This window comes from Chrysemys picta, chromosome 1 (assembly GCF_011386835.1).
Source record: "Chrysemys picta bellii isolate R12L10 chromosome 1, ASM1138683v2, whole genome shotgun sequence".
NCBI classification, from domain to species: domain Eukaryota; kingdom Metazoa; phylum Chordata; order Testudines; family Emydidae; genus Chrysemys; species Chrysemys picta.
In genome coordinates this window covers 114,907,011-114,934,355 of record NC_088791.1, presented here as the reverse complement: position 1 = coordinate 114,934,355, position 27,345 = coordinate 114,907,011, and the positions used below count along the sequence as shown (strand labels likewise).

The window sequence follows — 27,345 nt, the reverse complement described above, 5'->3', positions numbered from 1 at the left end:
AAGATAAAGGGTTGGAGAAAAGAAGTATAATCTCTATTTTACTAAGGCACAGAGATATTAAATGATTAGTCAAAGACTGCAGAGCTAGTACCAGTACAGTACCTTAATGACAAGATCATCTGTCCTCATTACTACCTTCTGCCAGATCAACCAGTTCAAACAGATTAAAAAACAAGCCAAGGTGGCCCATGAAGAAGTTGGCATAATGGGGAGCCAACCTACTATCCATGGCTTTCCCATGGTTTGGACAAAGTGTTTGTTGTTGAATGTAAAATTGTTATGGGTGAGAATGAAATGGATGGGTTTGGTAATGTGTTTGCAGTGGATATCTGAGGCTTGTTCATTGTCTCGTGAATATTTGAGGAAGATAGCTGTGCTGCCATGGTGAGGGATGTTGATGTATAGGGAAGTGACATCCATGGTGGCACGGATGGTGTTCTAAGGGAGACTGTTAATGATGCAGAGTTTGTGGAGGAAGTCAGTTGTGTCCTAGAGGAATCTGGCCGTTTGCATGGTGAGTGTTTTGAGGATAGTTTCTATGAGTTCCAATATTCCTTCAGTAGAGCGCTGTGGCCAGACACGATGGGTCTGCTTGGGTTCCCTTGTATCTTAGCAATCATGTACAAGGTCCTTGGAGTGGGCTTGTGGGGGATGAGTTTGTTGAGTTTTTCTTGGAGTTCTTTGGGGAAGAATTTTATGTTATCCTGAAATCCCTGGGTAAATTATGGCATGAGGTCTTCTCTGATTTCTTCATAGTAGGTGATGTCGGAGAGTTGTCGGTTGGCCTTGTTAACATAGTCATCACAGTTGAGGACTATGATGGTGCCCTCTTTGTCTGCTGGTTTGATTGCTAACTGGTGATTAGATTTCAGTGACTGTATAGCATAGCTGTCCCCTCATCGGTGGAGAGATTGTGGTAGATGTAATGTGACTTTTTTTTAAGGATTTCAGTCAATTCTTTTCCTAAAGCAATCGATGTAATGATCAAAAATGTGGTTTTGTCCACTCTGTGGTGTCCAGTCAGATTACTTTTTTTTTATGATTATAGGTGGGGACATGGTAATTGTGAGTGGTGTTGTCATTGTTGTGAAATAATTCTTTGAGGTGGAGTTGGTGGAAGAACTCTTCTAGTACTTCACATATTAATATAGTATCAGGTTCTGTGATGGAGTCCCTAAGAGAGTACAGATAATCCAGTTCCACTTAGGTTTATCATGATGTTTGGGTGTCATGTAGTGTACGTGTAGTGAGTACTGGTGCCACTGTTTCTCCCGGAGGTGGTATTCTGTAGGTCGTGGAGTAGTTTTAGTTGGTCCCACTTTCTGTTTTTGTGTTGGATGGATGGATGTCACAAGGGTTTTGTTTGTTTGTTTGTTTTTTGTTTTTTAATAATAGTTTTGGATTTCTTGCATGATTTCCATGTGACTTTCCTGATTTTTCTCTTTCAGTGTTTGGGAGAATATGATGATTTCTTGTTTGAGGTGGTCTCAGATTTCTTGATTCAGCTGGGACAGGAAGCAGAAGTCACAAATTTCTAGAAAGAAGGCAGTGAGTTTGGCATTTCTGTCCTAGTTGAAATCAGAGAATACTGGTCTTCTTGGAAAATAGAGTGAAAAATCCCATGAGATGAGACTATTTTCTATACCAAAAAGCATTGACCTACTGCAGCTAAACATCCACACATTTGAATACCTACTACTTATTCAAACTGAATCTCCAGGACTCTCAAACACCAGTACATATTATAGTGTGTGGAGTCCATGAAAAATATTGCTGACAACTCCTGATTTAATAGCCCAGAAATAGATAACAGCAAAAGCAGGTCACAAAATACAAAGCCTTCCATCTTCTTTCTATTGAGTCTATTCCCATCTCTTCAACTGAAATAAGTGGCTGATCTGGTTATCCACATGACCACAGGGTGCATATAAGAGCTCTTACACATGATAGTGCTTAAAATATCAATAACAACGTCTGAACTGTACAACTCTTAGCTGCAAGTCATCTTTCACTATCGTGGGTTTGCCTTGGGCTCTTTCTTCTATTATCTCATTCAGATTTTGGCCTTCCTATTATTGTAATAATTATGGCAACTTTCCAAGTCAGTGATTGAATTATCCAGTTATTTCTTCCTAGGACAAATCAAATAAAGGGTAGAAGTTGTATTCATTTTTAATTCAAATTATTTTGGTTCCTGATGTTTTGATTTAATTAGACTATGATTGAATTAAGTGGAAGATGCTATGGATTGCCTTTCCTGCTGTTATGTTTCATTTATCTTCCTCTCTCTTTGGCTTGAGAAAGATGCTAGCACAGTAATGTGAGTGAGAACATGGAATTCAGAGCATCTCCCATCAGCCTATTCCCTCTGGCACCAAGTCTCCTAATCTAAGCCAATTTCACACTATGAAATTACAGGGACACTCTATAGATAAAAATAATGTTCTGTTTTTAATTTCTCATAACTTGGGTTACTAGCAACTCTCTAGGTTATTAAAGCTTAATAAATATGTATACTATTTTCCTTTTCATCATATGCATTTAATTTATCACACTATGTGAAGAATGAAATTAGTGACTGGTCAGTTTCACTTCCCTGCTCTCTCAGCATTTAGGGCCCAATCTAGCACCCAATCTTTCAATTTCCTTCAATGACCCTTAACAAATACCTAAAACAGTTGTATTAGAAAGATGCCAAAGTGCTTGGGTTTCCAACACGTCAAAGGAATATTTTAGAACAGTGTCTCTCACCCTATGCATTCCATTTGCATTCCATATTCTAAAAATAATACAATATTCTATAAATCTTAAGGTTTTATTTGTGGCACAAAAATAATTTTTTTGAAGTGCTAAAACCTACACTTGGGCATAGAGGATTTCAGTGTCTCTTTTAAATAAGATTTAATAAATGTATTCACATACAGTGTCCTTTCATTTTTAGATTCTCATAGTATATTATGCCCGTGCACAGCAGTTTGCAGGATCAGGACCTCCACCCATACCTGAACTTTAAATAGCCTGCTTGTGTTTAGGATGCACACAATTGTGTTTCTTCTGTAGGTCTGAGAATCTGCTGCTCCCATAGCAACCAATTTCTCCTTTTGTCTATTGAAATTTTAACGTCATCATTTCGCCTGGACTCCCTTGCCCTTTTGTATTTAATCTGTTACCTGCATTATGCAAATGGCATGTGAGAATAATGGAAGTTGCAAACCTCCTTCTCAAAACCTAGACCAATTTCAGATGCTAAAGCCTCCAGAAAGCCTCCAGTCAGTGCCAGTCACATTAAAGTTTTATACAGCTGTTTCAAACCAAGAAAAAAACCCTGTACATTGAATATTACCTCCACCCTCCAACCAAATTTCCCAAATAAATTGCTTTTTAATGTTCGTAAATCTGCATGCCCTACATTCTGAATTCATTATGGGTTGCCATGCTAAGGTGGATGAAGTATTACACATGGTTCCTAGAAATGGGCCAGGGATTAACTCCCTTACCCATTGCACCCAAAAATAGATTAACGACTGACATTTATATTCCATAGAGAAGAATCCAAGAGCATTTTTACGAAAGTAAGGCCACCATACTGCTGACATGTTCTCACATGTGGTGTAATTTTGCACACAAGTAGTCCCATTTGAAGTTAATGGGGCTACTGACATAAATAAATTATCAACAGGCATAAGTTTCTGCAGAATCAAATTATTATTTATTTGTATCATGTTATTGCCTATATGCCCCAACCAGGATAACAGCTCCATTTTGTTCCATCACTAAAATGCAGCCACCTCTGGGGTGAAATGCAGCAGCTATTTAATGTATGCAGCAACATCACATTAAGATTTCGGATAGGTAATGAAGAACACCATCGCAACTGTATGGAGAATTTAAGCAGAGATACCGACTGGAATGTTCCAGTGTGACTAGTGATTTGGGGTGCCTCAAATTCTATGGGCCCAACTTAGTACACCTTAGAGATGAGAGATATCAAAATTGGGGCCTCCATGTTTAACACAACCCAAAAACTCTTTCAAAAAGTTTTACATTTCATCTGAGAGACAGCACCCAACCTCCTCTACGGCACAGATTCTATGAAGCTTTGGAGGGAAGAATGGCATCTACTGAATCAATAGTGCCATTTCCTGCAGCATCTACTTTGACATTCAAGTATTAACCAGTTCCAATATGGATTACTTTCTAAGAACTGATGAAATTACAGTCCCCAAAAGGTACAGCTATAGGGCACTAGGGAGGAAGGAAGAAAAGAAAAAGATCTAAGGGCAGAATTCTCTTTATACAAACTATTTTTTCAAAGTTTTCCCATGAGTAGTCAGTGGCTTTTGGAAAGCTAAGATATTTTACAACCCTAATCTTCTAGTTACAGGGCAAAACAAATATCAAGCAGAGCAGTTCTTAATGGTACCATGTGTCCTGATTTAATTTCCCAGTTGAAATACAAGTTGTTGCTTTTTTACAGAGAGGCACATGGTAATTTTGCGGCATGCTGCCTTCTCTACTCCTTTAAATGTGTAAAGCTTGTTCTCTCAATGGGATTAACCTCACAACAAAAAAGCAAATCAATACGGAGTCAAAAAACTAGACAGCACTGATGTAACTCAGCCTAGCAAGGCTGTCTCAGAATAAAGCTCACTGAATATCATTAGACTCTAAATAAAATCAAGTCTCCTGACTGGAAAAGGGTGGGACATGGGTGAGGGGTTTTAGTAACTGGTTTTAGAGTTACTTTCTTTATTGCTTCCAAAACTACTATATAACTAACTGGGACTTAGCACATGTCGACACAGCAATCAGAGATGTGATGACACCTCAGGTAAGCATCCCCCCGGCCCTAGAGTAATCTAGTTAGCATGGCTAAAAATAGCAGAGAAGATGTAGTGGCACAGACTGCACAAGCCAACCCAGAATCCTAGATACATACTCACTCTGTGAATTCACTTCTATTTTTAGCCATGCTAGCTACACTGAAGCTAGGGTGGGGATGCTTACCTGAGATGTGATCACAATGTAGATGTACCCTTAGCTAGCAGCTTTCTTTCAGATTCCAAAATACTCAATACACATTATAAATCCAGGAATCACCTCACCCTTCAATGAAAAGCCACCACTTTAAGAGCAGAAGGAAGTAGTCTTTAAACAGCACCACAGCATCACACATCACTATTATTTTTTAACCTTATCGAGTTCAGACTCCAGGGGGAGATTAAGGCTAGATATACACAATTATTCTTGCTGGAATTTGGCCAGGACACCAGGGTTAACACACCTACTCTTGTAAAAACTGTCATGGGATGTTTTTCATGACAAGTGGTCAGGATCTCAATTTTACCTCTTCTTCAGCAGTAATGTGTCCAACAACACCATATTGAACACTGGTTCAGTACTGAATCAGCAGGAAGAGTGACACCTTCTTATCACCACTACCACATTCTGTCTTACAGGTCTCCCATCTAAGGGCAGATCGTAGCCAGTTCTGCTCTCTCTGATGAAATCACAATCCAAAGTAGATTGGCAACAGATTGGATCTGCTCAGTTCACTAAATTTAAGGCTGCGAGTTCAGGTATAGCAATCATTGGGCCCTGCTACAGTCTCCAAATATGTGGACTATAGAATCCAAATAATACATGCATATATGATGCTAAAGACACCAGAAGCTCTATGTTCTGTGGAGTTTTGACTAGTAATGAGAAAGTCCTGCAACCATTCTAACTAGGGACATGTGAACATATTCACAATAAGTGAAACTGGCAAACTGTTCCTTTTTTACTAGCATCAAACTTTCTGACATCCATCCCAACATTTTCACTGCAGCAAGAAGCACTGTTGGATATCGACACTACTTTCTCTTTGAAAACAAACCCCATTTGATCTCACAGAGAAGGTCCAAGTTAAAGATGACAGCCCTATGTGGCAGAAAAAAAAATTCTGATGTCTTTTCCTCCTGAACAATCTTTTTCTTCCTAGACAGAAGCCTTTGATGAATGCAGCAAAAATTCTGTCAGACTTCAGCGGGGTGAGATTTCACCCTGTGAAGAGAGATTACTTTTTTTTCTTTTTTGTCCACCTGCTGAGAGAAGAACATCACAGAAGGAACTAGGATAGGGAAAGGAAATCAGCTCGTAGGAATATTGTATTGGAAAGCAGAGAGTTCTCAATAGAGAGAGCTTTTCTGTGGATCCCTGAGGGGAAAAGCCCCCTTCCCCATACTCTGCTCTCAGTTGCCTTAGCACAGAATTGGGATGAAAGACGATAGTGGTATGTAGGGCCACTTCACAGACACTTCTGCAAGTATCAGTAAGCCTAGAAGAACTGTTCTGAAATGTTTAAGGACAGCCTTGGGACTAATTGCAGTCAACATCATTTATCTCAAAGAGTCACGCATCATCGGCCACATAGCTTGATTTATCTCATGGCAGTCCAACACATAGGGCCAGTTTGTAGCTGGTGTAACTTGACAGAAGTCAATGGAGTTGCATCAGGATGAATTTGCTCCAGGATCCTGGCAGCAGCATGTCACTTCTTTAAGTCATAGATAAAAACAGATTAGATAAAGCTATTTTTCACATGGTCACACTAAGCCAATGATATTTAACAGACAGAGAACATATGACACATGGAAAAATATGAATCGATCCTAATTACTTTACAGGTTGCCACAATATCAGACTTTTCCTGAACAAATCCCATAATTGAAACATCCCTCTCCTCAATTAAAAGACCTTCTTGAGAAGGCTATGCTATTATAAGGGGAACTAGTAGCAACCCATATACTTAGGTGGCCCATGCTTTCCATTAAGAAGGATTCTTGCAACCTTTTCTTTGAGAAGTTCTTACATCTGCATTGTTTAGAGCAAACCTTTGACTTTCAGCAGGGCAAATGTCCTTAGGTTACAGATCTGTCTTTACTTCATCCCAGGAAACTCTGTTTATCTTTTACTAAATTTGTAAGTTCAGACTTATTTCTCTGCCAAAGCAGCAGCAGCAGACACTGTACTGGGAATAGTACTGGAAAAACATTTCTTCTGAATTTGTTTCCCAAGCAAAAAAAGACAGATTTGGCAATACTGAAAAAGTTTGCAAATTCATGTCATTTTTGCTTAATTGTTTCAGCCCATCTGCTTCCCCCGCCCCCACAAAATAATCCAAAAAATCAAATCCTTTGGATATTTTGAATGAAAACGTCTTTTTGTTTTGAACTTCCCATCATTGAATTTTGAAATTCCCATCATGATGTGAGGATGGACTAAATGCAATCAGACCTCCCTGCCCTGTTTATGGTAGATGAATCCTAACAATGTCAACACAAACAAACTTCTTAAAAGAGGGGTTACTAAAAGGTGGTCCATGCTACAAAAACTTTGAGATGTTCCAACTTGGTGGGAGATTGTCACAGTGACCACCTGGCTTCCCAGTCACAACTGCATAGAGCACCTCACCTCCCATTCATGATCAAACAACATCCATGTGACAGCTACAGCAAAAGAGCCAACACCACATGACCAGGCAGCTCTCACTGGACTGTCAGCGAGTACTTTTTAGGTCACAGACCACAGTCTGGATCATAGTATGTATATACGCACATAAAAAGGTGAGAAATTTCCATCAAATATATTTAGGCAGGTTTTCAGGGTTGGCTTAGGGTTCTGGAAATGGCTCATCTGTTCTGCCCAGCCTAGAAAGGAGCTTCCCTGGCCCACCTGCTCAGGGAAGGAGTACCCCAGATGAGCCTGGGGGTGCCCCTTTCCAGACTTTTTATGGGCTGGGCTACCCAGGTAGTCTCTACAGCTGCTCTCTTCCTTCTACCCAAGACTTCAGAGCCTTTGCTCCTAGTCCTCCCCACAACCCAATCAGGTCTTTTTTAATGTAGTTCAACCTCTGCACAGAATTATCTTTGGAGTGACTCACACACAAAGAAGAAAAAGAGAAACTGAATAAGTTGCTACTTACTGGTTAACACAGTGATCGATCTCACTGGTTTGGAAACCATGTTGGAATTCACCACCATCAGAGTCACTATGTAATAAAGGCCATGATAACTGGCATTGAAAACCACAGGGGAAGGTAAAGTGCTGTTGAATTCTTCAAACTGGAAAAAGTAGTTCTTGGATTCACCAGTTATCTTCACAACGTACACAAAGGACGAGCTCACTACATCAGACTCCTCCAACGACACTACAATGCAGTTGTCATCTCGGACAGTAACTTGGAAAGGTGCTGCATTCTACAAGACAATAAAAGAAGAGATACTAAAGGAAAATCCAGGGTATCATCAGCAATTTCACTTTTATCTACACGTTTAGGTATTTACACCACACTCATTCCTGTGGCATTTCTGTGCCTGATCCCAGTGGGATGATAAATAAGAATTTCATTCCACGAGAGGGTTAGTTTGCAAAATTCTTGCAATCTTTTTAGGACCTGACCCAAAGCCCAAAGTTAATGCTACATGATTATTAGGCAAATCCATCTGCCAATGCAAGATTGTTCCCTACAGTATATTTTCCAATGCTATGACTAGTCCAGCTTTCAATGTCCCGAAAACTCTGCTGTTTCCCTGGGAAGACTATTTCTGATATGCAGCCTGAATTGCCCTTTTCACCTCACGGGTTGCTGGTTGATGGTGGGGTTTTTTGTTTGTTGTTTCTTTTAGTAGGGGCAGGGATGAAAGGGGGATACCAGGTGAAGAAGGATTTTAGAAAAAGCTGCAAACAATACTATTGAGGACAGTAGGGTCAATGGAAATGTCTTTATTATCCAGAAGCAGGGCACTGTAGGCAGGGCCGATGAGAGGAGGGAGGGGAGAAGCTGGTACAAATTACCGGGGCCCGGCGGTCCGGAAGGGGGCCCGGGGCCCGGCTTCCCCGCCCCCCCCCGTCAGTCCTGTTTAGCCAGTCTGCCCTTGCTGGGGGGCCCGAAATTTTTTTTTCACCAGGGCCCGAACCCGCTCTCGGTGACCCTGACTATAGGCCTGATCTTGGGAAATGGCAAGAATGTGCAGCTGAGGGAAGATTTCTGTGATATAAGAACTGACCAAGCACTCTCAGAAAGTCCTGTCTAAGCATTCACTGGGTGCTTAGCACCTCTCAGTATCAGGCCTTATCTTTGCATCTCAAAAGCTTTCATTAGTGTCTGGGACATGAGGGAATAGGAACTCTTGTCAGTCACTGCTTTTTCATTTCCTAAGTTAAGTCATTTCATTTTAAATGTTTCTTTCATATGCAGTTAAGAAAAAAATTGAGAGATTTAATCTTGTTTTCCTATATCATGAGCATATAAAGTCACTGCCAGCTGAAAAACCTTTTCCTTTTATTAATTGCAAGCCAGCTGTCAGCAAGCAGCACTTGTTCTCTACAGGAATTCCGAACATAACTGCTGTAATTAATTAGAAGAAAAGATTAATCTTTACAGCAGTGGTTACTTCTCTTTTTTCTTCCTTCTCCCTTCCCCTCCACCCCTTTTACAGATGCAGTATTGCCAACCTCAGGCATTCAAAAATCAGGAGTCAGGCCCCCCAAAATCATAAGATTGGCTTAAGAATCATGAGATTTTCAAAAATAATAAACATTTTTATTATTAATTATTATTAATTTGCCTTCTGGGTTTTGGCTCAAGCTTTTTTCAAGCTTTTCTCCACAATCATGAGGGCTAGAAACTTATTTTTCTACAAATTAAAGCGGAGGTTATTGCAAAATGAAATTATTCCAGGAGCTGGGGTTTGAAGAAGAATACCAAATATCTGAAAGCTGGTGATAAATTTGCAAGAGTTGGCAACATTGTATATAGTAGAGAACGGAGGTTGAAACCATCAACATTAAGTACTACAGAAAGTGGAGGTCCTACAAAATGGCAAACTGGGTTTCAGATCCTGAGTACAGTTGCAGGCCCTGAGTCTGTAGAGAGGCTGAAACAATAGCTCAGAGAGGTGTGAACTACCCTGTACAATGGGATGTTAACTTCTAGACCTTCTATTCTGGGGAACCCCTCCACTACCACCTCTCAAGGAGGGAATTGTGTGAGAAAAGTGAAATGGGCTAGCTCACCCACATACCCACAATGATACACCAAGGTTACTGGAGTAAATACTGTGGGAGTTCCCCTGCCTCTTAAGAAGTCTGTGTTGCCCCTGCTGCTCTCAAAAGAAGTGGTGCTTCTACTGCTGCTGCAGAAGGAGGGAAAGGCTCAAGTTGCTGCCCCTGTATCTATGGGAAGGGAGGAGCCCATCAGCTACTGCCACTCCAACTAGGGGAGGGGTCACAATGTAGGATCAGTGCTGTGAGGGTGAAATCACAAACTGGCCCCTATGTCAAGGTGAACCTAGAGCCACAGATTGCCTTAATCTGTCTCCATATAGATAGGGATGGGCCAGGAGACTTGTTCCTAAAAAAGCTGAGAGACTTTAGAGCTGGACACAAACTGCAGCATTGGTCTTTCTCTATAATGGATGTAACCTGGACCCAAACCTGGGATAAACATCAGTTCCAGATTTTGATTTGATGTTTGCACTTTGGTTCCAATCTCTAATCCTAAAATCCTTTTAAGTAATTTTAGGACTTTAAAATGATACACACAACATATTATTAGGAATTAATATGTTATGGCAAAAGTTTATTACACTTTGCAGATGGCATAGTCATTGCCCCAAAGAGTTTACAGTCTGAGGTCCCAACCCTGCAAAGACTTACACATGAAGACTTACAAATGCTTACCTGTTCTCCATTTGGATTGATATGCTTACCTTTTGAAGTCAATAGGGCTAACCATACATGTCTTTGCCTAAAACCCCAGTCCTGCAATCTGACTCACACAGGATCCAATTGCAGGATTAGGGATTACATTTTAGAGCTGGTCAAAAAAACCCAGAAACAAACAAAAAAGCAACAACAACAACAAAACGAGGGGGGGGGGGGATTTGGGATTTCATCCTCCCCCCCATCAACATTTTAAATTATTCCTACTACATCCCTCTAACCCAGCCCCATGGGACATCAAGGAAGTGTCCATAAAGTTGGTCTCCATGAAACACGGATGTGCCTGTCTCTTCACAAAGAATCACAGAAAGAGTAACTTTATTCTAAGACTAAATAAGGAATTATGGTCCTGATTAATAGATTATATACCCACAAGGGACCACTGTGGTCTCATCTGAGCTCCTGTAATAACACAGGTCATAGGATTTCCCTTTATTTCTGTTTGAACTAGCGCATATCTTTTAGAAAAACATCCAATCTTGATTTTAAAATTGCTAGTGATGGAGAATCCAGCACAACCCTTGGACAGCAATTCTAATGGTTAATTACCCTCACTGTTAAAAATTTGCATTTATTTCCCTTATGAATTTATCTAGCTTCAACCTCCAGCCATTGGACTGTGTTAGATCTTTCTCTGCAAGACTGAAGAGCCCATCATTAAATATTCGTTCCCCTTGTAGGTACTTATAGACTGATCAAGTTGCCAAGTCACTTAACCATGTATCTAACATGAAGCATGTGAGTAATCCCATTGAAGTCAATGGGGTTTGAAGTCAATAGAACTACTCATATACCTAACTTAGGCCCATGCTTCGGTAGATAAGGTAAACTCTGCTATCCCTAAAGATACTCTGGCTTCCTCACTTCTAACCAGAACCTATCCCAGCACCGTCCCCAATCCCCTGGCCTAACTTCTTGCTATACATTTAAAAGAAAGAAACAAACAAAAAGCCCTATTGAAAATCGGTATTTTTTTTTTTTTAATAATGGAGATATCCTATCTCCTAGAACTGGAAGGGACCTTGAAAGGTCATGGAGTCCAGCCCCCTGCCTTCACTAGCAGGACCAAGTACTGATTTTGCCCCAGATCCCTAAGTGGCCCCCTCAAGGATTGAACTCACAACCCTGGGTTTAGCAGGCCAATGCTCAAACCACTGAGCTATCCCTCCCCCCCAAAGGCAATTTAAGGCAGGCAATTACAGTTTAAACCATAGTTCCTCATATTAATCGTAGTTTAGGTTACTGGTGGTGCTAATAAAGCACCGCTGGAAATTAATGATATAATTGCATTTGTATATAGACTCAGCATATAATTATATGCTTATAAGTGTCAATCATATTTGGTGCGATTTTATTCTTTGATATGTATATGGGTGTTGTACTAACTGCACCAAACTATATTTTATTAAAATTTTTCCCATCACAAGGTGTGCTGGACGTGATCGTAAATTCCACCCATCTGACAGCCAGGTGACCCCCCCTACATAACTCTCATACGATCATCATAACATAACTGAGGCACACTATATAAAAATCCTCACAGTAAGTTGCTACTGTTACCAGTGGTAAGATTCAGATGCAGACAATAATGAATTCTAAGTGAGTGATCACTGAAGCAAACAGCTGCCAGTGAGTTTGTAAAAGAGGTAATCACCCTGCCTCACACACCTGCGCCCATATGCTTTAAACTATACCCTGCATGATGCACATTTTTGAGTGACATCTGTTCTATACATTACAAGCATTGCATGGCCTTCTTCAACAATTTCTGACCTTTGGTTCTGACACTCAGGTTCTGATTTCAAAATGCAGGGACAGATGATAGATCAGAATACAGGACTCAAAAATTGATGTGAAAACTTAGGTCATTTTTCTCCCGTCTTGCATATGCAGTCTGATTTTCTAATGTTTCTAAAAGAGTGGGCCAATGTGTGATGTTCTCTCTCTCTGTATGAGAAGGTGGTTACTGGCGGATATTGGTTTTGTGCTTTTGGGAGGAAGGGCGGGGACAAAACCAGCATTGTTTCTAAGCACCACTTTCAGTGATAAACATGCCCCACTTAACTAGAATGTAAAGCTGGTGTCTCTTAGGACTGACAGCATCAGTATGGTAAATACACATTTCATTACTTCTGGTCAGCTACCTTCAGGATTTAATTTGCTGGTGTCGCAGCTCGAGTGGCTGTTTTATGCCTGTGGGGAAATTTGGCAGGACTTGTGTATTCTGAACCAAATGATTAGCTCCAACTTCCTTCTGAGTTTATTATCACAAGCTTGTGCTGCACTAAAGGACTTCGAAAAAGGAGGAAGTGAATCCTGCACTCTAGTGTCTGCTTGCAGTCCCTTTCAGCACAGGGATAAGTCATGACAATGGAATTTCCAACCAACAACCAGTTCCCAATTTAAAAAAGCAAGAAAATATAATGACATCACACAAACGGCTATTCAAAGAGTAATGGGAAAATAAATGCCATGCAGCAGAGCTCACAGCTCAATATTCTAGAAGTCTATGTCCTCCTTTTAGATTCCTATAACAGTGGTCTCCAACCTTTTTACGCCTAATATCACTTTTTGACTCTAAGGCCAACCCAGGATGTACCACGCCCCTTCCCCAAAGCCCCTCCCCACTCACTCCATTCCCCCTCCCCCCCCGTCGCTCGCTCTCCCCCACCCTCACTCACTTTCACCAGGCTGGGGCAGGGGGTTGGGGTTGGGGTTGGGGTTGGGGTTGGGGACGGGGTGAGGGGTAAAAGCTCTAGGAGGGGGTACAGGGTGCTGGCTCTGGGAAGGGGGTCAGGGCTGGAGCAGAATGTTGGGGTAAAGGGTGCTGCCTCTAGGAGGGGGTCAGGGCTGGGGCAGAGTGCATGATAGACAATAAACAACCCCCTTTATGGAAGATGCAACATGTCAAGACTCCCCTTGGAATTTTTTCCTTGACAGATTATTACAGTCTATTACAGATTGTCAGTTGAGTAGGCAGAGACACCGTGTGAGTCTTGGAAGAATCCATCCTGGTCATTACACATTGTCCAATGCACTCTAGGACAGGACACAGTTTTGAAGAGTGTCAACCATAAGAAGACAGGAATTGTCTGAGGTAGTCATAAAGGATTGACACAGGAATAATAGGATGGGATTTAGTAAACCAAGAAGCACCAGTTCTTCACAGGTTATAAACAGATACTAATTAAACAAATACTCTGTAGAAATGGAATCCCCTTGCCATAAAGATTTTCCATGCAAAAAGGAGTATTTTAAGAAGTGAAAATACAACAAGAACATTGACTCTCAATAATTTATGATGTTTTATTTAGGTTAACACATCATTTCTGGCATTCTGCTCTATTAACAGTGTCCTCGGCACTCACACTATTTTGGGTCTTGAGAAACCAGTAATAACAAGCTGGTAATCGTATTTTATAAATAAGGTTAAAAAATTCTTTGTTCTGGGAGACAGCATTAAAGAGACAGCATCCCCCTTTCCATTCCCTGCACCAATTGAGGCAGAAATGTTTGTTTTTGAAGTAAATGTCAATGTTTTATCTATGGAGTGTGATGTTTTACTACTATTTGCTAAAGCCAGTCTGCTGGGTTTTAGAATTATTACTAGAGACTGTTCACCCTTTTACTCAGGGCTTAAATTCTTATGGAGTATTTCCTGGAGCCCCCCACCTCCCGCACCAACATACTATAAAAACTCCAAGGGGGTTGAAAATATTTACGAGATCTCTGCTCCGGACAGCTCCAGCTGAATTTAAAGCCCTGCTTTTACTATAACTTTAATTGAATCAAAATAGGTGAGAAATGGAAGTGTTTGGATTCAGTTAAGATGATGATACTTAAAAAAAGGTAACATCTAGTAAAAACACCAAATATTTAACTCCTTCCGCCGCCCCCCGGCAAAAAAATACAAAAAAATTGTGATGGGCACAAACCAAAGCTAGGGATCCAAAGAGCAGGAACGTTGAGGAAGTTCAAATCTAGATGAGAATTTATGAATGGCATCTCTCTCTATTCTAGAGCCAATTCACATACACAGCCCCTTGGGAAGTTCAGATCCAGGCTTCAATCTATCTTTAATCCAAACAATTCTTTGAACTTCTCTCTATAAATAAAACTATGACACAAAGAGCACCTGTCCTGAAAGACGATACTAAATTGTACTCCATCCCCAGCTACCAGCACAAATATGTAGCTCTTAGTTATTTATGGAGCACGTGTAATTAAAATTTAGTCGATCCCTAGTGGACATACACACCATAGATTTGAGATGAACTATGTTTTAATTAAGACGGCTCTTCCCACATGATCTGTTATCAGAAATAGAAAATATGATCTGGCCTGGGAAAGACCTATTACATCATCTAGTCAAATCCCCCTGCCAGTGCTTGAATGGTCCCTACAGTGCCTTTCTCCAATCTAGTTGCTTTCCCTGCCTTTGGGAAGACACAGAGTGCAAATTCCCACTTGCACAAGTGTAAAATGATCAGGGTTGCACTTAGTCCAGATAGGAGGATGAAAAGTTCACATTAGATGGCTCTTAAGTTATGGAAAAAAACCCAACATCTAGGCACCATAGAGGTGACAATACAACATTTCCTTGCATATGTATAATACTGCTTTGCATGTACACAACCCCTTTGCATCTGAGGATGCTGAAGAGTATTTCAACATTCTAACAATACTGCTGTGAGGAAGCTATTATATTCACTTTGCATCTGGGGAAACTGAAGCCCAAAAAGGTTGTATGCAGTGTAGTTGTAGCTGTGTGGGTCCCAGGATATTAGAGAGACAAGGTGGGTGAGGTAATATCTTTTGTCGGGCCAACTCCTGTGGGTGAGAGAGAGAAGTTTTCGAGTCACACAGAGCTCTTCTGGCTTGAAAGCTTGTCTCTCTCACCAACAGAAGTTGGCCCAATAAAAGATATTACCTCACCCACCTTGTCTCACCCAAAGAGGTTATTAGATCTGTCTGGAATCACAAAGCAAGTCAGCGGATGAACGAAGAAGAGAAGCCAGGGGTTCTGATATTTTATATTCTGATCATAAGGTGCCAGATTTTAAAGGGCATCAGGGATTATGTCTTATAATGCCTTGGATTTCTGTAGTGTCTTTCATCCAAGGAGCTTGAAGCACTTTAAAAACAGTAATGAATTAAGCTTTAAAACATGCTTGAGACATAAGTAAATTATATCCCCAGTTTAAAAATGTGTTAATTATATATTTACTTACTCAATAACATCCACATTTTAAAACCTCCCTCTGTACATAGTTACTCCAGCTAGTTAAAATTTCTGGAATTTTTAAACTGATCACATTTCAAAATAAAAAATTTTTTTTTGGAAAAAATGCCAATTATTTTTCCTTGGCTTATTGACCAACTCTAGAGCTGATAAAAATGTTTCACATTTTTGACATTTCAAATCTGAAAATATTGAAAAAAGCAAAACAAAATGTTCATCCATTTCCCCCTTCTTTTCAACCCGTTTAGCTATTTATCCTGCTGTGCTGCTATGGGAAGTAATAATTATTAATTTTAAAAATATATTTTAAAATATTAGCTGATAAAGAAAAGTCAAAACACAAAATAAACTTACTGTTTCAATGCTGCTTATTGTACTCACAGACTTCAGCCTAATATATGTGACATGCTGGCAGACCAGGTGCCAACTCTTGCCAAGGCTTTAGGTTTCAGCTGAGCACTGACAAATTCATTGCTGGAAACCAATCTGTGTGTTAGTATGATTAAACACGTTGTAAGTCCAATATCCATCTTAGTCTTTATGAAATGCTTGTAAGTTACTGCATGCATTAATCTCACTTATAATATCTTTATCACATGCTATAAGGTAATATTTAAGATTTTGCTTTGGAACTGTAAAAAAATGTTTGCTCTGAAGCTGTAACTCAGACTGGAGGGATCGTCTCCTGCCCATCAAGGAGGACTATCAAAACTAAACAGGCTATTGTGAGACATCACAATAACAAAGACTTTGTTTATTGCCCCTTTACACCATGAAGAGGCTACATGCTAAAGGGCGCATCCCAACAGCTTGAATTTTGGAAGAAGGAAATAAAAATAGCTGACAAGAAAATGTTTCATCTTTTTGCTGTTTGCTCCAGCCCTGTGACAGTCTAAAGAAACCGAACAGAGATCCCCACGTCAGCCTGGGTTAGCCCTAAAAGACTTTCACAGCTGACAGATTTAAAAATTTTATTAAGATGATGTTATAAAAAATAGTGAACAGAGTTTGAGCATAGAAGTTTCTGGTTATCGGGGAATAAAATACAGATTATCGAGGGTGCAAAGTTTGCTTTAAGATAAGGTGGCATGAGGAATACATAATCTGCAATATCCCCGATTGGGGTAAAAGGTTGATGGGTCAAAGTACAGACATTGAGATATGAGGGTATGAAGTTCATAAAGTGGCTATGTTCAGGTGTGGATTATAATGAGTGGATATGATGATGATGGACTGACCCTCATTTGGTGAGATTTAATGTTCAGGGAGTTTATGGTTCCAGTTCATATGATCCAACGGAGAAGGTCACTTGGTCCCTTTCTCGTAGTGGGAGAACGCCTACTACAACTCTGTCACCTTTTAAAACCACAGATTGTATCATTTGTGTATATATACTTGTCTGCTTTAACCTTGTAACAACTCTCTCATTTCTTAGTTAATAAATCCTAGTTTATTACAGAATTGGCTACAAGCACTGTCTTTGGTGACAGATCTAAGGTACAAATTGACCTGGGATAAGTGAATGGTCTCTTGGGACTGGAAACAAGCTGAATATTTGGTGATCTTTGGTGTACAATAACCAACTATCAGTAACTCCAGCTTGCCTGGGTGCCAAGGTAGTCTGGAATGCCGAAGGGGACTGTCCGTGACTCCATGGTAAGACTGTTAAAGCGCTTTAGGAGTTCACATTTGTCACTGGGTTGGCAAAATCTAGTTATAGATAATGCTATGTTTTAGTAATGGGTATTTTTAGTAAAACTCATGGACAAGTCACCGGCAGTAAACAAAAATTCACGCCCGTGACCTGTCCATGACTTTTACTTTATACTCCTAACTAAAACTTGGGCAAGGGTGGGTGGGGGGACGGGACGGTCTGGGGACACCATGGGTGCTGGGGTGGTGGCTCAGAACCCCGCTGGTGATGGGGGGGGGGGACAGTTGGTGGGGCTGGCAGGGGCTCCCTACCCAGCTCCTCATGTTCCTGCAGCTCCTAGGCGGTAGAGGGGCCAAGGGGCTCCATGCGCTGCTCCTGCCACAAGTGCCAGCTGCACAGCTCCCATTGGCCAGGAACCGCAGGGGCGGAGCCTGTGGGCCCAGGCAGCACACGGTGACGGAGCTCCTTGGCCCCTCTGCCTAGGAGCTGCAGGGCCATGCCAGTGGGAGCGGGGGAACCCCCCACCCTGAGGTGAGTACCCCCCACACCTCCCAACCCCCTGCCTCTAGCCTGAACCCCCTCTCACACACCCAAACTGCTGCTGCTGGCCGCTGCAGAAGTCACGGAAAGTAACTGACTCTCAGCCTTAATTACAGAACATGCAACTAGTTTGGGCTTTCTGCCCTGCTTCTTGACAGTCTGCCCTGAAGGTTGGCACTCACTGTTGTGAGCCACTCCAGACAGCATGACATTATGTAGAGAGCTGACCCACTTATTAGGTATGCCATGATATTATCTTACTTTTATGTGGTATTTTCTTCCCAAAGAATCCCAAAGAAACTTAATTTTTCCAGTGCAAAAATGGAGGGAGAAAGGAAAAAAGTGAAAGAAAGTGGTGAAAATTCAAATTTTTCACATTTTTAAAAATACTTTTTATATTTTTTCCTGTGCAAAAAATTAAAAATAAGAGCAAGTGCCCACCAAAACATTTTCTGAAACAATTTTTTCTAAATAAATCATTGTTCAAACTTTTCCCCTGAAAAACAAAAATAATCATGAAAAATTTCAAATAAAAAATTCTTTCGCTTTGCTCAAAATGCATCATATAACATTTATTTTGTTCAAGCAGCTCTCGTGGCTCTTCCTCCCAACAGGGCACAAAGAGTGCTGATTCTAGAGACGTCAGACACTAGCTATGTCTAATAATACCTTCAATTCATGCAGTGCCTTCCATTCAAAGATCTTGGAGCACTTTACAACAGAGTTAGCCAAGAAATATTTTCCTGTGCTGTGGACATTTTTGAGTTTTTTGAATATTTCCCTATTTCCTCACTGGAATGAAACTAAGATCTTTTGAAATTATTAAAAAAAAGGAGAGAGAGAGAGAGAGACAGACAGACAGACAGACAGACATCCCAATATAGCCAATAAGGACACTCACCTGGGATGTGGGAGCATGACAGAGTAGGGTGAGTGCTCTAACCACCAGACTATTGTTTTTTCTCGGGTGTGTCATTCTTTCTCATTTTGACCAGAAATTCCATCCTGGACCTGACACTTTCCCTAAATGAATCGGCATTTTCTGATGAAAAATAGTTTTGTTGAAAAATTCTTGACCAGCTCTACTTTACAGTTAGTGAATTAAGCTTTAAAACATGCCCGAGAGATCTGCAGGGAGAACACCAAAGGAGCCTAAGGGTGAAATCTTGGCCCCATTAAAGTCAAGGAGATCTTTGGGATTGATTTCAATCTTAAGCAAATTTAACTCCCTTCACCTCTTATGAAAATCTCAGCTTTAGAGACTTTCTCAAAGGTCAGGCAAGTTTATGAGATAATAGCTTTTAACTTTTACTGGGCCAAATTCTATTGCTGGAAGAGACAGACACAAGTTTTCAAGCTACAACAACAATGCAGATTGTGCCAGTCAAGAATAAAACTCAGATCACCCGACTTCCCCTCCTGTTCTTCAACCAGGCCATGGCCCTATAATTACTCTCAGTAGCTTTTTCCCCCACAACCTGTCAATAACCAGACACCTGACTATAGTGAACTCGCTCCCTTCAAAGATGATTTCTTTCGGTTCAGACAGAGGGTTTTAAAATCCACAGAGAACCTGTTATTCTGCCCTTCACTCACACGGCTGTGTTCTTGTTTTGCACAAATTGGCAGGAGTTGAGTTGAGAGGGTCTGCTGAGATTTTTCAGTTACTTAAACAAAGTTCCTGTGGCTGCTTATTGTCTTCCTTGCTGGAGTGTTTGCTTTGTGGTTTCCTTTTTGATTTTCCCTCTGACCTGAACTCAAAGAGATTGACAACCAACCAATCAATGCCGTTTTTTCTAACTTGCTTGCAAGTAAGGTGACCAGATGTCCCGATTTTATAGGGACAGTCCCGATATTTGGGGCTTTTTTTTTTTAATATGGGCTCCTATTACCCCCCACCCCCGTCCTGATTTTTCACAATTGCTATCTGGTCACCCTACTTGGTAACTCTCTGCACAGCTTTCAGAGTAGCAGCCGTGTTAGTCTGTATCCGCAAAAAGAACAGGTGCCACAAGTACTCCTGTTCTCTCTGCACAGCATGGACTCAATTGCAAATCCACAATGCTTATTTCTGTCACTAAACCCTGATTTGAATTCATTTAAAGTTAGTTTTTAGCCAAGGCTCAGTCATTACGACTTGTAGGAGAGATTCCTGCCTGAAAATGGACCATGATCACAACAGATTATGTGATGTGATACTGGATTTAAGCACATCCTTAAATCCTTTACTGAATAGGGGCTTATGTGAAGACGGGTGGTCTTGTTAATGCCTGTGAATCAGGAGATCTACATCCTATTTTTGATTCTAACCTGAGTGACTTTGGGTAAATTCCATAACTGCTCAGTTTCCTCATCCATAAAGTGATAATATACAACTCACAGCTATGCTCCAAGGTTTAATTTATTAGTGACTGAAGCACTTTGAGGTAACCAGATAGAAGGTGCTATATACACTGTAAATGCAAAAAGTGTTATTACATGCTGTTCTTGGGTGGTTTTTACATCTGACAGTTACTCAGTGATCAAGACCTATCTAAGTATTTATAAACACTCCCATCACCCTGGTATCTTATTCTGAGATGGTTCAGCCGCAGCAGCAGGACAGAAAGCATCAGGATTAAATCTCTACCTGGTTTGGTGGATAGAAATCCTTGAAAATGGAATTTAGAGAATTTGGCCTTGGTCCTTCAATTTCTCTTTACATATTTCTTTGTGGGGTTTTTTCCATTCTTTTGACTGAGTTTTATTCCAAACATGACAGAGGCCAAAGGAGCAAGATAAGGGTTAATACATTAGGAGAGGAAACGCAATTGAGAAAGTGGGTGGAAATAGTCAATGGCAAGTCTGTCACATTACAGTAAAGTCAAAAGTGAGCAGCTTGTGAAGGGGAAAAAAAATCATGACTTCCTCATTTAATTCAAAAGATGGGAGATGGAGTCAGGACTCCAGGATTCTCTTGCCTGCTCTGAATAGAATGAATTGATAAGCTGAGTGACCTTGGATAAGTCACATGACCTCCCTTTCAGTTTTCCCATCAATAAAGTATAATCATATTTACTGTGCTTCCTTCACAGTGCTTACTTGACTAATGATGTAAAGAGCTTTGTGATCGCTGTTGGGCTACTTTTGCAATAACTGAATACAGTAAACACATCCATGTTATTCTGGCTGGCTGGCAGCCATTTGCCAACCAGCATCCAAGGATTTGCATAATCACACTATGGTTATTTCTCAATAACCATACTGCTAATATACAAATTCCTCTGCTCTCAGTGACCCCAGTACTCCTCTTCAAGACACTGCCTCAGCTTCTCCCCATCCCCTCAGACTGAAGCAGAAAACCTTCAACGTTTACTGAAAAGAAGAAATGGAAATAAAAGTAAATGGTACCGTGAAGGGTGGGAGTTATTTGTTTGAGGAAGGATGGTCCAGCACTTAGAGAACCAGCTTGGTCCTCAAGAAACCCAAGTTCAAGTTCCTGTTCCACCACAAATGTCTTGTGTGACCTAGGGCAAGTCACTTGGTGCTAGATATTTTTAAAAGGCCTTTAATCTCTCTCTGCCTCAGTTCCTCATCTGTACAATGGGGCTCATAGCACTTCTCTACTGCACAGGGGGTCTTGAGAGGATAAATTCATTAGCAATTGTGAGGCACTCAGACACTGCAGTAATGGGGGCCATATAAGTAACTAAGACAGGATGTTTTGTTTGGGGGATAGCAAATTTTGTTTTAAGTTTAAAACACACTTTTGATTCCCTTCCCCCCAATCTCTCTCTCTCTCTCTCTCTCTCACACACACACACACACACACCCTTCCTCTCATATTTCTCTCTGCTGCCCCCACACCCCTGCCAACTATGCCCCTGCAGATCGGCTTTTTTTTTTTTAACCCATTGTCATGTATTTCTGTTTACACGTGGAGTATCTCAGATCTTCTCTCCCAATTCAGTTTTGAAACACTCGGGCTGTCTCAAGGTCACTGAAGTTAATGGACTTTGGATCAGGCCCACATATTGCAGTTATTATAAAGAGAAGAGACTTAGTTACCTCTGGCAAGAAAGAGAAGGGGAAGAAAATAGAAAGAGGAAGAGGAAATTGAGAGGGGAAGATTGGCTCTTCTTCTCTGCAGAATCAAAAGAGGGTTTATCTTTTCTGTTTTTGAAAAATGAAGCTTTCAGCCACTCAATAACCCATTTTGGGTGCCCTCCCACCTTTTCTCTTTAGAGTATGAACATATAGTAAACAAATGTAAGCACAATAATTTTAACTTCCTGTTAACTCAGTAGCCATTTGTTGCACTGATAAAACTGAGGTCCTGAAGCTTATTGGCGCAATTTTTCACTGTAGTAATAATTCATTCCAAAAAGTATTCATCCTCTAGGATTCATTCAGGAGACTGATATAAACTACCCAACTTGTTACTGATGAATTGTAAAAGAGGGAATTGAATTATAAAGTCTTCTGGCTTCCTGGTGATAGATTTTATTAAGTTGTATTACTACACTGAGGGTATTTTTGTAATGTAGTTTTAAGTTGCCTCAAGGTGCCTAGAGCATATAGACAGATACTTTTTAAATTATTTGCATAAATCTAAATAAATAATAAAATATACCCAGTTCTAAAGCTGCTTTCTTCTTCTTCTTCTTGGTATCACTATGCATTCTTGGATCAATCCTGGATCTTTATATGCCAAGAGAAGAGGGAAATATTCCATGTCCTCATAAAAGAGAATTGCTGATCCAGCAAATCACTAAATATGAGCAGTGACTCTTCAGGCCTAGAGTCCTGAAGGGGAAGGCAGAATGGATTAAAAGCACCTTCAAACAGACATGGTTTTAGCACAAGACTATGTACTGCACCAATGCATCTGGAATAATGTAAAAAGGAATAAAGAACCCAAACACAGTTGGAGATTAAGAACTTTAAACTGGCTTCAGTAAAAATGTTTTTAAATGGGGGAGCCGGGGGGGGGGGGGGGGGAGGGAGGGAGAAACATGTGTGCCAGATATTAACGGGAAGCCTATTTGTGCTCAATTCATTGGAGAAACATTTCAAGGACATATAATCCTTGTGAAATGATGTGTCCTATATTCCTTGAAGCAGATGACAGTTACATTATGTACAAAGTATCATGTGTGATGAATACTGATTTGTGGGATTTATTATTCTCTCAATATGCAGAACCTATCAATGTAACTCTCCTTCACCTCAATTGAAATGATAGACCCCTCTCTATGTTTCACAGAAGAGGCAATATTGTAAAACTTGTAACCTACAATAAATCTGAATATGCACTGGGGAGACAAGTCACCCATGATTAGGGCTCTTGTGGTGAAACAAAAACAGCCTTGTTGTTGACATGTGTTCCTAAAACATGTGACAATTAACAACAAGCATGAGGTTAAAAATCACTTCATATTCATTGGTACCAAGGAAAATGGGAGCAAAATCAGAATTCAATGAACAAATCTTTGTACATCTGGCTTATCTTTGTAATTTATTTCTTGTCGAGACAAGACAAGAAATAAAAATAACGCACATTTAATCAAGACTAGAACTTAAAGATTCCCATTCCTGTGGAATCTAGGCCCCTCACAATCTTTAACGTATTTATCCTTGCAAAACACTTTGTGAGGTAGGGGCAATCCCCATTTTACAGATGGGGACAGTGCTCTGCCATCGACTTAGCTTGTCTTCACCAGACCCACAAAATTGACACTGCTGCATCGATTGCAGCACTGCTGATTTAGCCGTAAGTATAGACAAGCCCTAAGTGACTTGCCTACAGTCATAGAGGAAGTCTGTAGAGGAGCAGGGAATTGAACCTAGGACCCCAAGTCCTAGGCTAGGGCCCTAACAACTGAATCATCCACCATCATATTTAAGTAGCTTACTGTTGTTACAGTGCTTGAAAAAAAAAAAAAAAAGACAACTTTGCCCAGTACCTAGAACAATGTGGACCCTGTCTTGGTTGAAGCCTCTAGGCACAACCACAATATAAATCATTATTATTAATAATATAAAACATTCACCATCATCTGACTGTCAGTGCAAAGCAGCATGCACTCCACACCAAATAAAGCTGGACTCGGAACAATAGACATCATGCTGTTATTTCAGCCTGTCCCTAGAGAGCTGAATTCCCATCAACAACTGCAGGTTTGGCAGCATTACCCAATCAAGCCCTGATGCAGCCTTAAATCAAATACGTACAGTTCTCAGCATCACCACAATATGATACATTTACAGACAGGGGATGCACATACAGGATCAATACCAAATGTATTAGAAGAATTTTTACCTAAAATTAGATTTGAGATTGAAAATATGTTTAAAAAAAAATCACCTTTTTTCCTTCAGTGAGCTAATGAACTTTCTGATTTCTGCTAGAAGCACCAATGTGTCATGAGTGGGACAGGTCTCAGAGTATTCTAGATCCACCAAGACAAGGGAATTGCCAAAGGTTTCATGCAAGAGCCTTCAAGACCCTACTACTAGAATCAAGGAATTCAGATAAGTTGGCAATAAAGTCTTTGAAGGTTTTCCCATCACTAATAATAGTATAACAGGAGTCACTGAATGGCACTGTTACATATAATTTTACAAGCTTGCCTCATAGCATTCAAACACTATTCACTCTTTGGACAATGTGTTGCACTATTGTTAGTTTAGCCATGTTGTTACTTTATTGGGAAGCTGTGGCAAGCAGCAGGGAACTTTGCTCTCTGCCTAAATTTCTCCAACTACAGTAAATTCTTGAAGCAGAGTTGCTCCTGGAGGAACCAGGAACTAGTGTGTTGGCGGAGATCTCTAAAGAGAGGTTGGGCCTGTGTTCTGCTTGACCACTTGTGTTCTAGAACTGGTGCAAAGTGAAAAACAAACAAGTTGCAATAAGAATATATCCATTGCATAGCATAGTGATGTTTCATTACCTTGTATCGGTAAGTTGCCTTGAAATCCTATAGTGAAAGATGTTCTATTGTAGAAATACAAAATATTATTAAATCTACAGATTGAAGCTTCAATCAACCCTCTGGCTGAAAAAAAAGTTCTACATTTGGGGGAAGTTTAGATCTAAATCTGAACTTCAGTTTTGGACACCATCTCTATAAGAGGGACATGCAAAAATACTGGATCCAAACACCCTTGTTCTTTGGGAAAGTTTGGATCCAGATTCAAGAATATTGTGGCTCAGGCTCTGCGCATAATAGTATCCGGAATAGAAAGCACACAGACTTCCCCCATCCTCTCCATCAAATTGTCAGTCATAGATAGTAACGAATGAATATTTTTGATGAACGAACTATGCTATAATGCTATAACTCTAAATTCCCAGTTGGAAGAAGAGTAGTAGGGGGAAGTCATGACACTACATTAAATTCCTCCTTCTCTTCTATTCTCTCATTTGTTCTTAGCATTGGACAGGCTTTTTGCTTTCCGAAAGGGACAAGAGACTGAACCTGAGTCATCTGAAATGGATTAAGCCAATTGGAAGGTATTGACTGCAGCAGTCATGCATAGAGTAATACACGATTATTTCAGGCCCAGCTTTTCTTAGGGTGTTGTCAAAGGCAAAGAGATTTTGTGCACACAATAATTGACACTAAAATTGAGAAAAAAAGATGTACTGTTGCCACTGTACTGTTGCCATTGACATTAGTGAGTTTTACAAATTTATACACAGTGGTTTTTGGATCCTGATATTAATTTAGGCCAGAGGCCTGCATGTTAAGGACCAAATCCTATTGCACAGGACAAATCTTATATAAAATAGGAATTATCTTGTGAAGCAAAGCTACGAGGCTGAAAAACAGATGCCTTATCCCAAATAGGCTAAGCTGCTCTCACAGCCTGCTGCTACAGGATAGCGGAAAAAGTCAGACATGGCCCTGCCATTCTCCCCACATGGACAGGGTGCAGGGCTATTAATTCCCCCATATCTCATCAACAATCTCCTCCCTCGAAACTCTATGCCTTCTAAAGGAGGCACCACAGAGCTGTGCTCCATAGGATACCACATCTCCTATTTATGAGTGTATTAAGGTAGCAGCCAGACCCCAGTCAGGATTAGTGCCCCACGGTGGTGGGTGCTGAACACAGGACCAGATCCTAAGCTGGTGCAAATCAGCGTGTCTCTATTGAATTAATGGAGCAGCAACAATTTACAATGGATAAGTATCTGGCCCATTGTCAGTGACAGTCCCTGACACCAAGAAGATAAGGACCTGACAAAAAGAAAGTGGCAGCAGAATACACCACACACATTACAGGAAGTCAGATTTACAACAGACATGCACATTAATTCCTATCTTCTTTTTTGGGGGGTGGGGGGAAAGGAAAGGCAAGACAAGCAACATATGAAAGGTGTGGGAGTGGTAGCAATCAAAGCATATACAAACTTTATATACATCTGTTATGGGTATGTTTGACATATACACCTCTACCCCGATATAACGCTGTCCTCGGGAGCCAAAAAATCTTACTGCGTTATAGGTGAAACCACGTTATATCGAACTTGCTTTGATCTGCCGGAGTGTGCAGCCCTGCTCCCCCGGAGCACTGCTTTACCGCGTTATATCCAAATTCATGTTATATCGGGTCATGTTATATTGGGGTAGAGGTGTATTTTTAAAAATATATGTCATATACATAGCAGTCCCTCAACTTACCATTAGAAGTTGGAAGATTTCTTATTGGTGTCTGGATAGAATCTGTGTGTCTGAAAGAGGGCTTTGAAGAAGGAGAAGCTGTTGGCCTCATGGATCAGATTGGGCAGGATGTGCCATGCATAAAGAAGTGGTGTGGAAGAAGGCTCAAAGAGAATTGTGGGAGCAACAGGCAAACAGATGCTTGAGACTGCCATTGTTGGCAAGAAAGAAGAGCAGGCAATGATGTGGTAAGAGACCTGCTGTTAAGGTCCTTGAAGGACAAAAAGCTTGAACTTGATAAAATTGACAGCGTGCTGCCACAGAAGGGATTTGGTGAGAAAGAGGACATGATCAGAAACTCAGAAACCATTGTATAAATATTAAGCATTATTATATGAATGGGAAGCCCAGGATTTCACCACTAGACTGCTCCTGTAATTTCTCTGCCTGAGACCAGTACTAAGGTTTTCACTATGCATGCCAAACCGCAATAT

General features: G+C 40.6%; 1 protein-coding gene across 7 annotated transcripts in view; it reads right to left on the bottom strand.

Moving 5' to 3' along the window:
• PTPRO (protein tyrosine phosphatase receptor type O) overlaps window positions 1-27,345 on the bottom strand; it is a 242,538-nt gene that overhangs the window by 79,321 nt on the left and 135,872 nt on the right. For all 7 annotated transcript variants that reach the window (XM_065567442.1, XM_042849088.2, XM_005287510.5 and 4 more), the window contains one exon: window positions 7,967-8,240. In XM_065567442.1, coding sequence (XP_065423514.1) covers window positions 7,967-8,024 — 58 coding nt within the window. In that variant the 5' untranslated portion in view covers window positions 8,025-8,240. The remainder of the gene's footprint in view (window positions 1-7,966; window positions 8,241-27,345) is intronic.